General features: G+C 38.7%; 2 protein-coding genes across 3 annotated transcripts in view; both read right to left on the reverse strand.

Moving 5' to 3' along the window:
- The window catches only part of LOC120431687 (uncharacterized), a 269709-nt gene extending 259650 nt beyond the window's left edge, over positions 1 to 10059 (reverse strand). The window contains exon 1 of one of the 2 annotated variants that reach the window (XM_052706780.1): positions 9911 to 10059. The gene's annotated coding sequence lies outside the window, so the exon portion shown is untranslated. The remainder of the gene's footprint in view (positions 1 to 9910) is intronic. The other variant, XM_052706781.1, reaches the window with a different exon arrangement.
- Positions 10060 to 10839: 780 nt separating this feature from the next.
- On the reverse strand, positions 10840 to 12254 carry LOC120426032 (DNA damage-regulated autophagy modulator protein 1). The gene is made up of 5 exons (XM_039590709.2): positions 11898 to 12254; positions 11699 to 11820; positions 11410 to 11639; positions 11037 to 11327; positions 10840 to 10980 (listed from the first exon to the last, which is right to left on the reverse strand). Exons 1-5 carry the CDS (start codon positions 11960 to 11962, stop codon positions 10903 to 10905), a joined length of 786 nt encoding a protein of 261 aa, XP_039446643.1. The 5' UTR covers positions 11963 to 12254; the 3' UTR covers positions 10840 to 10902.
- Positions 12255 to 12373: the final 119 nt, after the last annotated feature.

The following is a 12373-nucleotide window of genomic DNA, read 5'->3' on the forward strand; positions in this document are numbered from 1 at the left end:
CTTGTCCAATGTCACCCAACTTTTCCCAGCGCTCGTTCCGTTTCGTTCCCATCACTTGACACGTGCCAGCAGCCACAATGGAATTCGATCAAAATGCCATCACAGCGAGAACCACAGACATCGCAAAAAAGCTTCTCTCTAGACCAACCTTCGGTAAGATCGTCTGGAGCTGAAACGCGAAAAATGGTGCATAAATTCTGCTCTGTCTCTTTTTCTCTCTGATCGGAGCCCGCAATTTCCTGTCGACCGTCTCACTATTGAAAGCTGCTGTCAAATCGAACGTGACATTTCCCGGGAAATCAAATGAAAGTGACGTTTTGACAGGATGAAGTTTTCTTTTTTCAAGAATTGTTCAACTTTTTTTTAAAGGAAAATCCATCATGCCACCGCTTTCAGCCAGGACTTACAATGTCACGATTTTGGTTAAATCGTGTAACGCAAATAAAAACATGCCGCCCTTTCAAAATCGATCAGCACCGGAAGCGATTCGAATGACATGCAAAACGTCGCGCAATAAAAACCAACGATATGCGTCAGATTTTGAAATGTGCTCGCAGCAAGTCATGATTTGCCTCACGTCGTAAAACCCAGGACCATTTCACTTTGAGCGGTCCCACCCACTTTTTTTTTCGAGAAGGCACTCAGTAATGGAAGTAATGTGACTTTTTTTCATTCATTCATCGTTTCTTTAGAGAGTATGGGACGGTTTCTTCGCCATAATATCGCAATATGTCGTGCAAAATGTGATGAATTTGATACTGCCCACGGGCAAATTTCTGACGGAAGTTGCTGCAGTAGCTCAGAGATTTGGGGTAAAATAGTTTACAAAAAAATCGGAGCAATTTTGCATTGAAAAAAAAACATTTAACTTAGAGGGTTGAAAAATTCAAAAACCAAAGATCATCAAAATATTCTTTTGAATTGCAATTTACCCCAATTGAACGCAAAAGCAGACAAATAACTTGTGCGTGTTGTATGCGATATGACCCAACAAAAACGTGATTGTGATGGAAATGTGTCCGTAGAAATGCTGGAAAGGAAATGTGTAAACGGGAAAGTTAGGATGACCTGTTTAAAATATCTTAAATTTCATCAATCAAAATTCATCAATAAAAAGGTAAAGTTATTAAAGGACCTAGGATAGGATTTTTTTTTACGTATTGTACACAATAGGTAGTAACAAATAGGACTTTTTGAAGGGTATTCAGGGGCTTGTTCGTTGGCGTATTGTGCCCAAATTCTAAATATGAGCTTGATAGGACTTGACCGGAGCTGGCGTATGTATTTCAATTGTTTAGTTGTTATCTAACCCGTTAAGAGATCTTTTTCAAACATTATTTTTTTAAGGCATTTTGGCCACAAATGCGATTATTTTCAACATTATGAAAAAATATGCGTGAATATTCGAAATTCGGTATCTTTTAAAGGAATTTTCCGATTGAATTGGTGTCTTCGTGTCTTGGGACAAAACACACACTGTATGAAGAAAATGTTAAAAATATTTTTTTCCCACAATCAACATTTCATTTATTCTTGGATTTTATCGCAACTTTTGAGCCATAATGAAGTACACGAAAAATAAATTCCCGTAATCATGAATTTGAAAATCACGAAGGGAATTCCTTCTTGGTTCTTAAATTCATAAATACAATTCACGAAAAAGCAAAAATTTTGCCGGGCTATTATTTTTAAAAAAAAACTTTGTTTTGTGGAAAATGGTAACCTCACCTGAAAAATTTTTTTGGAAGGAAAATTTAATTTTAAATCAAAAAGTACCGTAAACCGGAATAACTTTGACAGTCGGGGTGGCATTGACTAGTTGAAGATTTTGTACAAAAAAATAAATTAAGAATTAAATACAAACAGAATGATATGGAATCATACTGAGCTTCGTGAAGTTGTACCTAAAGAAGTAGTTTTCAACCAGACTGGTGGCAAGCTTGTCAAAAAGTGAACCTCGCTTTTGACAGTCTATATAGGGTGAACTCTCCATAAACTGGTTGCACAAAATAGGGTATACAGGCCATTTATGAGTAAATTTGAAAATAAGTTTATTTAATATTTAGGTTTGTGATTTGAAATTGTTATTTATTGTCTAGTTAATTCTTTTGTAAAGACCGAGCCATGCGGTAACGCTTCCACCTCGTAAATGGGAGTTCAGAACCCGGTGCGGATCAACATATCTGGTTATCGTGTCCTTTCTGGATTCGATTTCTAAGTAAAGGAAAAGTAGTTTATCGTCACAAGCTGGACATTATCTTCTTGGAATATTGACATTTGTGTGTGTGTGTGTGTGTGTGCAACCAACCAAACGGAACCACGCGGTCGCTTCTTACAAATTGAGTTGTTTCCATGTATTTTTAGATTTTTACATTCTATACATGCAAATAACTCGCATAGGCATTTGGTAGGTGTTAGCTCTGCCGAGCTTCGGTGACCCATTTCTACGCAGGCTAGCCGTGCGCGAGGTCCCTCAGCTTGAACCGACAAGCCCCGCCCTAAAGAACGTTTGCATCAATCGGAGTCAAACGTTATTCAGAACTTCCGAACCCTTGTCAAATGGACAAAGATCCAGCGCGTATATAGTTTAGTAGTAACAGTGTTTCTAATTTCAGTCATATCTCAACAAGCCGCGATGGCCTATTGATTAGCGACGGGGGATCGAACCCCGGCTCGAGTGACTTGTGATTTTTTGTTCAAGTTCAGAGTTTCCAGATTTCCTTAACTTTCTCGTTGGGAACAGATAGGAGTTGAACCAAGGCCATTCAGCCACGGCCGCTCTTTAAGTTTCCAATTGGAAATTTCTCACCCGAAAAGCAGCATCATCCGTCAAACCGGTAGCGATTACACTGGCATCGGACTTGACCAAAACGTCCAAGAAGTTGTAGCTTGAAGATGCCAGTCAACCGCAATTGATGAATCTCGTCGGATGTTACAGGTCATCATAAAATCAGCAGGAACACACCACAACCGCACCAGGCTCGATCACTTTTGTTCAGACGAAAATAGTACAAGCGCGCGCACTTAAACCCGAATATTTTTCCCTAAATTTCGAACCGGAGGTAAGTATTTTCGCGTATTCTCGAACACCGGACTTCATACGAATGAAAAAAACCCCGCTAAAACCTCCCCAAATCAAAACAAAAACCATCTTCTTGGAATATTGACATTTAACACTAAAATATGTTAATAACCTAACATTAAAAAATGTGAAAGATTGACTTCGTCCTCAAAAGGCTGGTTAATATTTTATTTTTCTAGTTCTTTATTTTTTGACAAAACATATTCAAAATTATTCATCAAAAACAAAATTAAAAATAATTTTTCACAAAAAAAACTTTTTTTCAATTGCACATTTGTTGGTTTTTTTACCCTATAACGTCATGATTCGAAATCCGGACACTTAGTAGCAAATCATTTTCGTTATAGTTGACAAAAAATCATGTAATAAGTTGGAAATGAAGAAATATCATCAGGATTTAGTATAAACAATCAGTTTTAAGATCATGCATGCAAAATATGTCTTTTCTAACAATTATTCATCAGAATTTTAAAATTAAAATGACTTGTTGTGCTTCGAATCCCGGACACTGTTAAAAGCTGATTCGAAATCCGGACATTTTTGTTTCGAATTCCGGACACTCGATTTTGCTAATGAATCGCACAAATTTGGACTGAAATGTTAGTGAATGGCATTCTTTAGGACTCAAATTAGCTGTTAACATCAAAACAATCGATAGTTTATATAAAAATTTGCTAGAATTTAAGGAAATCAAAAACATGAATTTCTGCTTTGCCTTCCCGGTGCTTCGGACGCACATGAAATATTTCCGTTGAAATGTTTCGCATTTTTAGTAAACTTATAATTTTATTTATTTAATTGTTTTGACATTAACTACAGCGTTCAAACAAACTTTAAATGACAGTTGATGTTAGAATTCATCAAATAACACAGTTTTGACATTCATAATGCGAACTTATATCCAAATAATTGATAAAACAAGTTGAAGTGTCCGGGTTTCGAAGCGTCCGGGAATTCGAATCATGACGTTATTTAGCGTCAGAGTGGTAAAGCGACCAAATAGCGGGGTCCACGGTCCAACCAATGTGAGTATCGCGGACATACATACAATTTGACAATCTTGCCATCAGGCTGTTTTCAACAAATTTTGAAAAGTTTTAAACTGCCCCTGAACGCATAAATGTCCCATATGCATTTTGTTCGTTTTTGAGTTATTGATGCAGTTTGGTTCAAAATCGTGTCCTCTTTCAGAAAAGCCTATAACATTACGATTATTTTCAACATTACTTTGTTCTAGAAATCAGGAGGAAATCCAGTTTATTCGCAAAAACTTAACACGTAGCTTTATGCGTGGGACAACCGTCAAATGCGTTTTCTCAGCTTGCTGTTTTTGCATATGGGACATTTATGCGAACATGGGCAGTAAAGGTTGTTCAACTATAATTATGAAAACATTTGATAAATTAGATTTTTTTGAATACTCCCAAAGTTCCATGTTTTTCTCATCAAAAAATGAGTTCAAATCGGAAAAACGGACAGAATTATTGGATTTTTTGGACAATTTTACACTACGAACATCTAGAATTATTGTCTCGGTTATAAGTTATAAGTGTTATTGAAACATGATTCAAAAATATTTTCAGATTTCTAGGCATTTTAAGTAGGAAAAACTTCTTAGTAAACTTTGAAAGTGGCAACAAAATGTTATATTTAAATGAAAAAAACAATTTCTATTGAATTTTTATCAAATCTGGTACTTTTTTAAACTAAATTTTATAAAATTTTATGAAAAGCTAGTTAAACAAACATTTAATTATTTCAATTCAAACACGTAATTCATTCAATTTGCTCACATAAGGCTAAAATTTGTAAGAAACAATGTAGCTAAAAGAAGTTTAAAAAAAAAATTCGTATTAATTATATTTTAAAGCACCACAGAATATAAAAATGTTTTTTTTGAAAAAAAAAACGTACGTGAATATTGTGAGACCCAGCCCAGTTCCAGTACAAGTTTCAAAAATAAAAATCATGAAAAGTCTAATATTTGAAAAAAAAATGAATTGATATACTTACAATGTCACCCCACATTACGGTATTTTATAGACATTTTTATAAAGTGCACCGTTTTGTAGGTAAGGCCACTTAAAGTTCGATTTTAACTTAAAATATGCAGTTTTTCGTTTTTTTTAGTGCCCATTTGTGACCATATATGAACATATTTTGTTCGAAAAGCACAAAAAATTGAACAGAACATTGTAAATTGGACCTCTGTTTGATGTGAAAACAGCGGATAAAAAAAAAACATGCAAATGAAGTTTTAAATGTCTCAACCTAATATCCTCCCATTTTCTAATGCCAATATCTGGGCAATTAATGGTCTAAAATTTATTGTTAAAAAAGAAACATTTGTCAAGTTTTCTGAAAAAAAATATTTTTAGTATTTTCCATCAAAAATAATATTTTAGAAGAGCGTAATATTCAGTTTTGGTTCCCTAAAACAAACTTAAAAAAAATCAAAAATTTTAAAAATGATTCCATTATTTCATTATTTTTTTTAAGTAAATTTAAAAATCGGCACTTTTTTCGCTTGTGCTTATATTTTTGAAATAGTTTTGAAATTGGTTTTCTCATTATTTTTAATTTTTAAAGACATTTCTGTTAGTTTTTATTTTCATTTGATAAATACTCAGGTTAAAAAACGTGAGCTTTTGCTTTCTATTAAACCTGAGCTAGTCTTAAAACAAATAAAAAGATTTTAAATAAATACTTTTTATGACTTTCTGTACATTTTAAATATTTTGAAAATATTATTCATTTTAACTACTGTAAACTTTTGATGTTTTTCAAGCGTCGACAGTTCTTTGAGAAAAAAAATAAAAATAATGATGCATTTGTTTAATCAATTTGCATTAGAAAACGCTTTTGAAAATGGTTACAATAAGTATTTTCAAAGTTTTATCACATTGTTGTTCAAAATTGTAGAGGAGAAAAAAAAAATATCTCAATTGTTGACAGAATGAAACAATTTAAATGTTTTATTTTAATGATTAACAAAATGTATACTAAATGTCGAGTGAAAACAGTTTATATTTACATTTCAAAATATTTATTTTGCTGAAAAAAATATCATGCCACAAAACAATTGCTATCATAAACATCGACAAAACTCATAAATAAATCTAATTTAAAAGTCACCCTAATTCAGCCTTGCTTGGAAGCTGTTGCCTGTCGGGGCCTACACAACCGCTACCGTTAAGGGAAGGTTAACGGGGGCAACACATCCAGGGTGGAAAAAAATGAGAAGTACCATTGCAGAGAGACCCCCATGAGTGAGGCCGCTGGTCCCAACATATTTCCCCTCGGAGGAGCTACTGTGGCCGGTCCATTGCTGGGCCCACGTGCAATTTGCCAACCGCCTCCTCCTCCTCTCCCTTCATTTGAGGAAACCTTTTGAAGAGCGCAAAAATCTATGTCGAACCATTTGTGCCTTATTTGTATTCATAAATCGGATCAAGTGTGTGGAATTTCTTCTCTGTTCTTCAGTTTCTTTCTTCCTTTGGTGATCGATAAAATGACATTTTTCGCTAGAGGTGTAGGCGTTAGTTTTGTCTCAGACAAATGACTTTAAATTTAAATAAAAGCTTTTTATATAAATTTTATTTTGCTGAAATATTGATAAAAAAATCAAATTGTATCACAACAAACTGTCACATCTGATTGTCTGTGGTGATGACGTAGTACCACCGACACAATCAGGGCTAAAAGCTTTTTCGGATAAGTGATTTACGTGTCCAGTCCAGCCAAGTGACACACACACACAGAAACACAAAATTGCCTCGCTGATTGAGCTTTTGCAGGTTCCACTTTTTATGAGCGATAATGGTCAGAGGAACAAAACAAAAGAAGGTAAAGACAATTGTGTCAAGAATGTTATCCTCTCTCTGCAAAGTGATCTCTTTACGTCGGAATCTTGGCTTTGATTGGCCCCAAATGGGATGATGGAAGGTTAACGAGCAGTACCATGTATTTGTTTTGTTTTTAATGTGGAGTAATGCCAAAAAATACACAATTTCTACTTGTTCGGTCACACCAACCAACAAAATTACTGCGCAGGCTAAAGTCGAGTCCCCAGCACTGTCATTTTTTATACAGAGCTTACGGCTTACGCACACTATCAAACCAACGTTTGGTAGTATGTGTGAACTCCGTGTAAAAGGGGTATTAAACTAAAAAGTAACCCCGTTCCTTTGACAACAGTTGATGTCAAACCATCGGGGTTTGAGTGTATTTCAATGATAACCACCTTTTGAAAAACTACCCTGGATTGACAAAACAAACTTTACTTCCTATGACCTTTTCAAAATAATTGCTTGAATCCGAAGCTGTCAAATTCTTTTGTGACGTTTGTTCTTTTTCACGGAATTTTCGCAGCGGTCGGACGTACTTTTTCCCCGATCGGACTCGAATCCACGAACGATCTTAAAAATGGCGGAACTGAAAAAGTTACTCGAGCGGGAGTTTCTCCGCATTCTAGCTCAGCAGGAAATCGGTAAGTTATATTTTATTTTGCTATTCAATTTCTAACTTTTGATCATTTCGTTTTAGTTCAAAAACAGCTCCAAGAATGCTTGGTTCACCATCGCACGGCTCGAGATTTTCAAACGGAACTAAAGAACGACGTTTTTGCGATTCGGTAGGAGCTGGCTCAGCTGAAAAGTACGCAAAGTAAGCAAATTACGAGCGCAAGATACGAAAGAGAAGCTCGTCGATGAAATTGACTACGTCCTGTAGCGGGCCCCCAAGGACAAGTGGCTTAAAAAGCTGATAAGGGACGAGGTGGTGCAGGAATTCCGAGAAGCGAAGACGATTCGCGAGATGAATTTCATTCAATATGTGATCTGTAAGTTTCTTTTATTGTTTTAATGTTAACTTTTATTTAATATTCGAATAATTTTTCTAGGAAATATCACTCAGACAAGTGAAACCGCCTTTACGGCCATGGTGTCAGCTGCGAAATCGCGGCTGTACTCGGCGCAAAAGACCGGCCAAGAAGCCGCGTCGTGTGTTGGAAGATAGTGAGGTCGAAGAGGACGATGAAACGGAAGGAGAAGATGGGAACAAAGACATCCCGTCGCCGGCTTACTCCCCTTTGAAGCGAATTCGCTAACCAAAACCGACAAATGGGCCCTACGAATGTACCGAATCGTACTTAACACTGTTGACTAAATAAATGAAGTTGAATTCTATCGTTCCATGTTTTATTTACATATGAAATGAAATATTTATAAGGTTTTGAACTGCTTATCAACAATTGTAATTAAAAAAAAGCAACTTTTGGTATCCTAACATGTAAAGGTCATCGCTAAAATTTTTAGGTTATCGAAGTTTTAGTGAAAAAAGTTGATTTTTTGCCGATTTCGTCATTTTCCTGTTTTTGCGCGTGGCGCGTCGAAAAACTCAGTTTTAATTTTCAAAAAATCATATCTCGGAAACGTAAGGTTCGACATCGCCAATTTTTTGATATGTTATGTAAAATTTTCCGAGGAATCCGATAAAAATATTTTCAGACATAGGCTCTTTGGTCCAGACACGGTCAAAACGCCATTTTAATTTATCATACGACTTTTTTAAATGTTAAGCTAGATTTTTGAAATTTTTTCTTTTTTTCCCAAATAGCCAAACTAATCACCTTTCTTTTGCGTCTAAGACTGCTAAAATCGGATGAAATGACGCGGAGATATGATTTTTTGAAAAAAAGTGGTTTTTGCGAAAAATGACAAAAATTGCCATTTTTCGAACCACCCTAGCACGATGTAGATCACCCTAATGGCCAAACAAAAAAATACGGGTCAAATTATTTTGGCCAAGGAACACCCAGAAAAATGTTGAGCCCGACGCTTTTGTAAAGTTTACACAGAAGTCAGTTGCCCGGTCGGCCGATTCGTTGACCATCAAATCGGCCGAAACCACCCGACAAAGTTATGCGAATTGTCAGATTTTTTTACGGGGTAGGCCCTTTGGTTTATCAAACTGAGATTTTAATGTGTGCGTGTTGCCGCCGCATGCCGCAGTTCGAGTTGTCAAAATTTCAATCATTCGAAGTGAGGGTCCAAAATAGGTACAGTGATGGCTCAAAAAAACATTCAATAAGTCCAAAATTAATCCCAAAATTTTTTCACTGAAAATGCTTATGATATTGAAATGGTTAAATTATTTGTATTTTCAATAGTGCACTTTGTTTAGCATAAATTAGGCTACAAAACAAACCTGAAACAAGTCAAATTAGTTAAAACGTTCCCAAGAACTTAATATATTAATATTAATATATTTTTTTGAAAATATGTACAATTTGATTACCGGGAAATAACTTCTTGAGGCTGTTATTGAACATCCAAGTGCACATATGCCAACATTATGTGCCTGATGCAATTTTAAAAGATTTTTTAATGTCAGATAATATAGAATGAGCAATTGAAAATTTATAACTTGATATCTCTTTCAAATTTTCAAATATCCGATCCGTTTCATCTCGACAATCTACAAAAGATTGCAATCTGTAAAACTGTTCTCACATTTTGTTGTCATTCTGCAAAGAATCCGCACATAACCATCCCGACAGTCAATTACGTAACCAGCCCGAAGTGTGAAGATCCATCTTCTTTTCAAGCGAATCCGCATACGCAAATCCAAAACTAGTTTCCGTGATTTCCCTCCACGCGACCTCTGTACCTTCCCCGTACAGCTCAATCAACACCATATCACATTACGTCTCGCTAAGCCACCATCAGTGTTTTTGTTTTTATTGCCATCGCAAAATTTACATTTAATGCGTCACGCATCCTAACCTCAAAAAAGTAGCGTTTCTTGAGCTAAAATGCCCCAACTTACCTTGCTTTCACTCAACGAGTGCTTTCTTATCTACTTAAACTCGAACGTTCCCACTGATTGATAACGACTCCAGAGAACTGTAGAACACTTGAGCAAAACAAGAACCTTCCACCAACGCAAACACCAACAATCTGACTGCTCTAGCTAAGCCGGTCACGCAAAGACTGAGAGTTGCGATGTTCGTCTGCTCAACTCATCATCATCGTCATGTGCCTCGATTTTTTTCTTTTTTCGGGGTTTGTTTTTGTTTTGGCTGCAAACTCACCAAACCGACCACCGCTTAAGCCGTGGTGAATTTCTGCAACCGCCGCTACGTCGTCGTCGTGGGCGGAATGAATTTCGGAGTGAATGAAATGAACACGACTCTACTTCAAACTGTTTTATTTCGAAGCTTGATTCGCTTTTCAGTTCAGCGGAATTTCTACACACAATTCCTAACCGGAAACGCGGTTAAAATAATCTTAAACAATATCACAAACTAGAGATGCGTGATGAATTTAGGGGGGAAGAGCGACTTACAGATAACTATGCTTCAGGTTGTCACTAAAGTACACGGTCAGCGTGTGCAGCGCCTCGAGGATGGCGACCAGCATCAGGGACAGCGACAGCGAGGCCAGCTTCCGCGGGTCCAGCTTGTGCCGAACCGCCTCGAAGAGTTCCAGCTCCGAGGAGGGGCAGCACAGGTCCAGGCCGGAATCGGCCAGGCTCTGCGACGGCAGCAGTTCGCCGAGCAGTCCACTCTCGGTGAGCAGCTGACTGCCGAACGAGCTGCGGATGTTGATGATGCAGTTGTAGCTGTCACAGACCTGTTCGGCGTGACGGGGACCGGTTTTGGGCGTGCTACTGACGCCGTCCAGCTGCAGCAGGTGAAGATCGTTCAGGCTGAACGATCGCTGCTGCCGGTACGGCGCCAGTCTCGATGGATGTGGTGAGGATGGCGGTGGCTTTGGTCGGTTCAAGCGGGCTGGCAACTGGACGCGGCGGATGTCGCATCACGACACGACCGGACTGACGGGCTCGTTGATGACCGGTTCGTAGTTCGTGGAGCCCTCGACCTCGATGAAGATGAGCTGGGGAGGGGAGTTTGTAAGGAATGGGTCAGAAAATAGAACGCGATCGAGCTCACCGGTGGATGATCCAGCTGCATCAACCGGAACTCGTCCGTGAACGTCAGGATGTAGAAGCAGAACGCCGTCGCCACGATCCACTCCGAGATGGAACTGGCCACGTGGTACTCCCAGCCCCCGTCCGAGGGGTACCACTTGCGCGGGTCGGTTCCGTTGAACAGGATGTGCGAGATGATGCCCGTGACGGCGACGATGATGAAGAACACCGTGCAGATCGCGGCGATCGCCAGCCGGACGTGGGCCTTCACCATGGAACCGACGTACGGTTGTACGTAGTACGATATGTAAGCCTACAAGATAGAAAATTGACAGGTTTTGACAGAGGAAACCCCAACCCGCAGATAACAGTCCGCGGCTTGGTCATCTACTTACCTGCATCCAGTAGTACACGGTCCCCAGTCCGAACGCAAGAAACGCTCCCACATAATGTACCGGACGCACGTTAGTCTCCTGGAAGTTCCCGACAATGCTCACCCCCAGACACGATCCCATCCCAACCCAGAACGCGGACCCGTTGATGCGACCGATCGCGACCTGTACGTCCGGATGTCGCAGCGAGATCTCCTGGATCTGACGCAAGCGAACGTAGATGGTGATTCCCACTAAAATGAAACGAGAAGGTTATATTAATGCAGTATTGAAGTAATTCAAACAAACTTACGCAGCACGCATCCAATGCTGATTAGCTGACCAAACACGCAACTTTCCGGCGAGTAGGTTGCCGCATCGCTGATGTACGGCACCGTTGGCACAACATGACCTTGCAGAACGGCAGCAATGTAGCTGGAAAGTTATTTGCAGAACACACACACACTTTCAATTTGCAGCAGGGCAGATGATTCACGCAAAGATCTACTTACGTTCCGATGAAGGTGAAGTTGAACATCAGGAAAACGGAGATCGGAAGCAGATACAGCTTGGACATGGTGACGATTGCTTTGGAACGAGAAAACCTAAAAAACTAAATTTTGCACACACAATCAAAACACAATTTTAAAAACAAAACAGCTGTAAGGCTTCTTGCGCCGCCCTCCCGTTCAGAACTCGCAGCTTCACCAATAGCAGACCGCCGAACGAGATCGAACAAACATTTTGTCACCGCACTGCGGCGTGACTAATCCTTTACTTTAGCTATATCAGTTAGTGCAAAAACCAGACACTTTTGTTATTGAATATTTGCGTTCTCGTAGCTCGTCCTCAAGAATGAGTGCAGAATGTTATGACGTGCGCTGCACTCTCTCCGTGTTTTGACAGCTGATAGTATTCACCACTCTCATTTTCTCTCCTAGAACTCAGATCACGCGATGTGGGGAGAGAGGAATCGCGCGGCTCTCCC

Source organism: Culex pipiens, chromosome 1 (assembly GCF_016801865.2).
Source record: "Culex pipiens pallens isolate TS chromosome 1, TS_CPP_V2, whole genome shotgun sequence".
Lineage (NCBI taxonomy): Eukaryota > Metazoa > Arthropoda > Insecta > Diptera > Culicidae > Culex > Culex pipiens.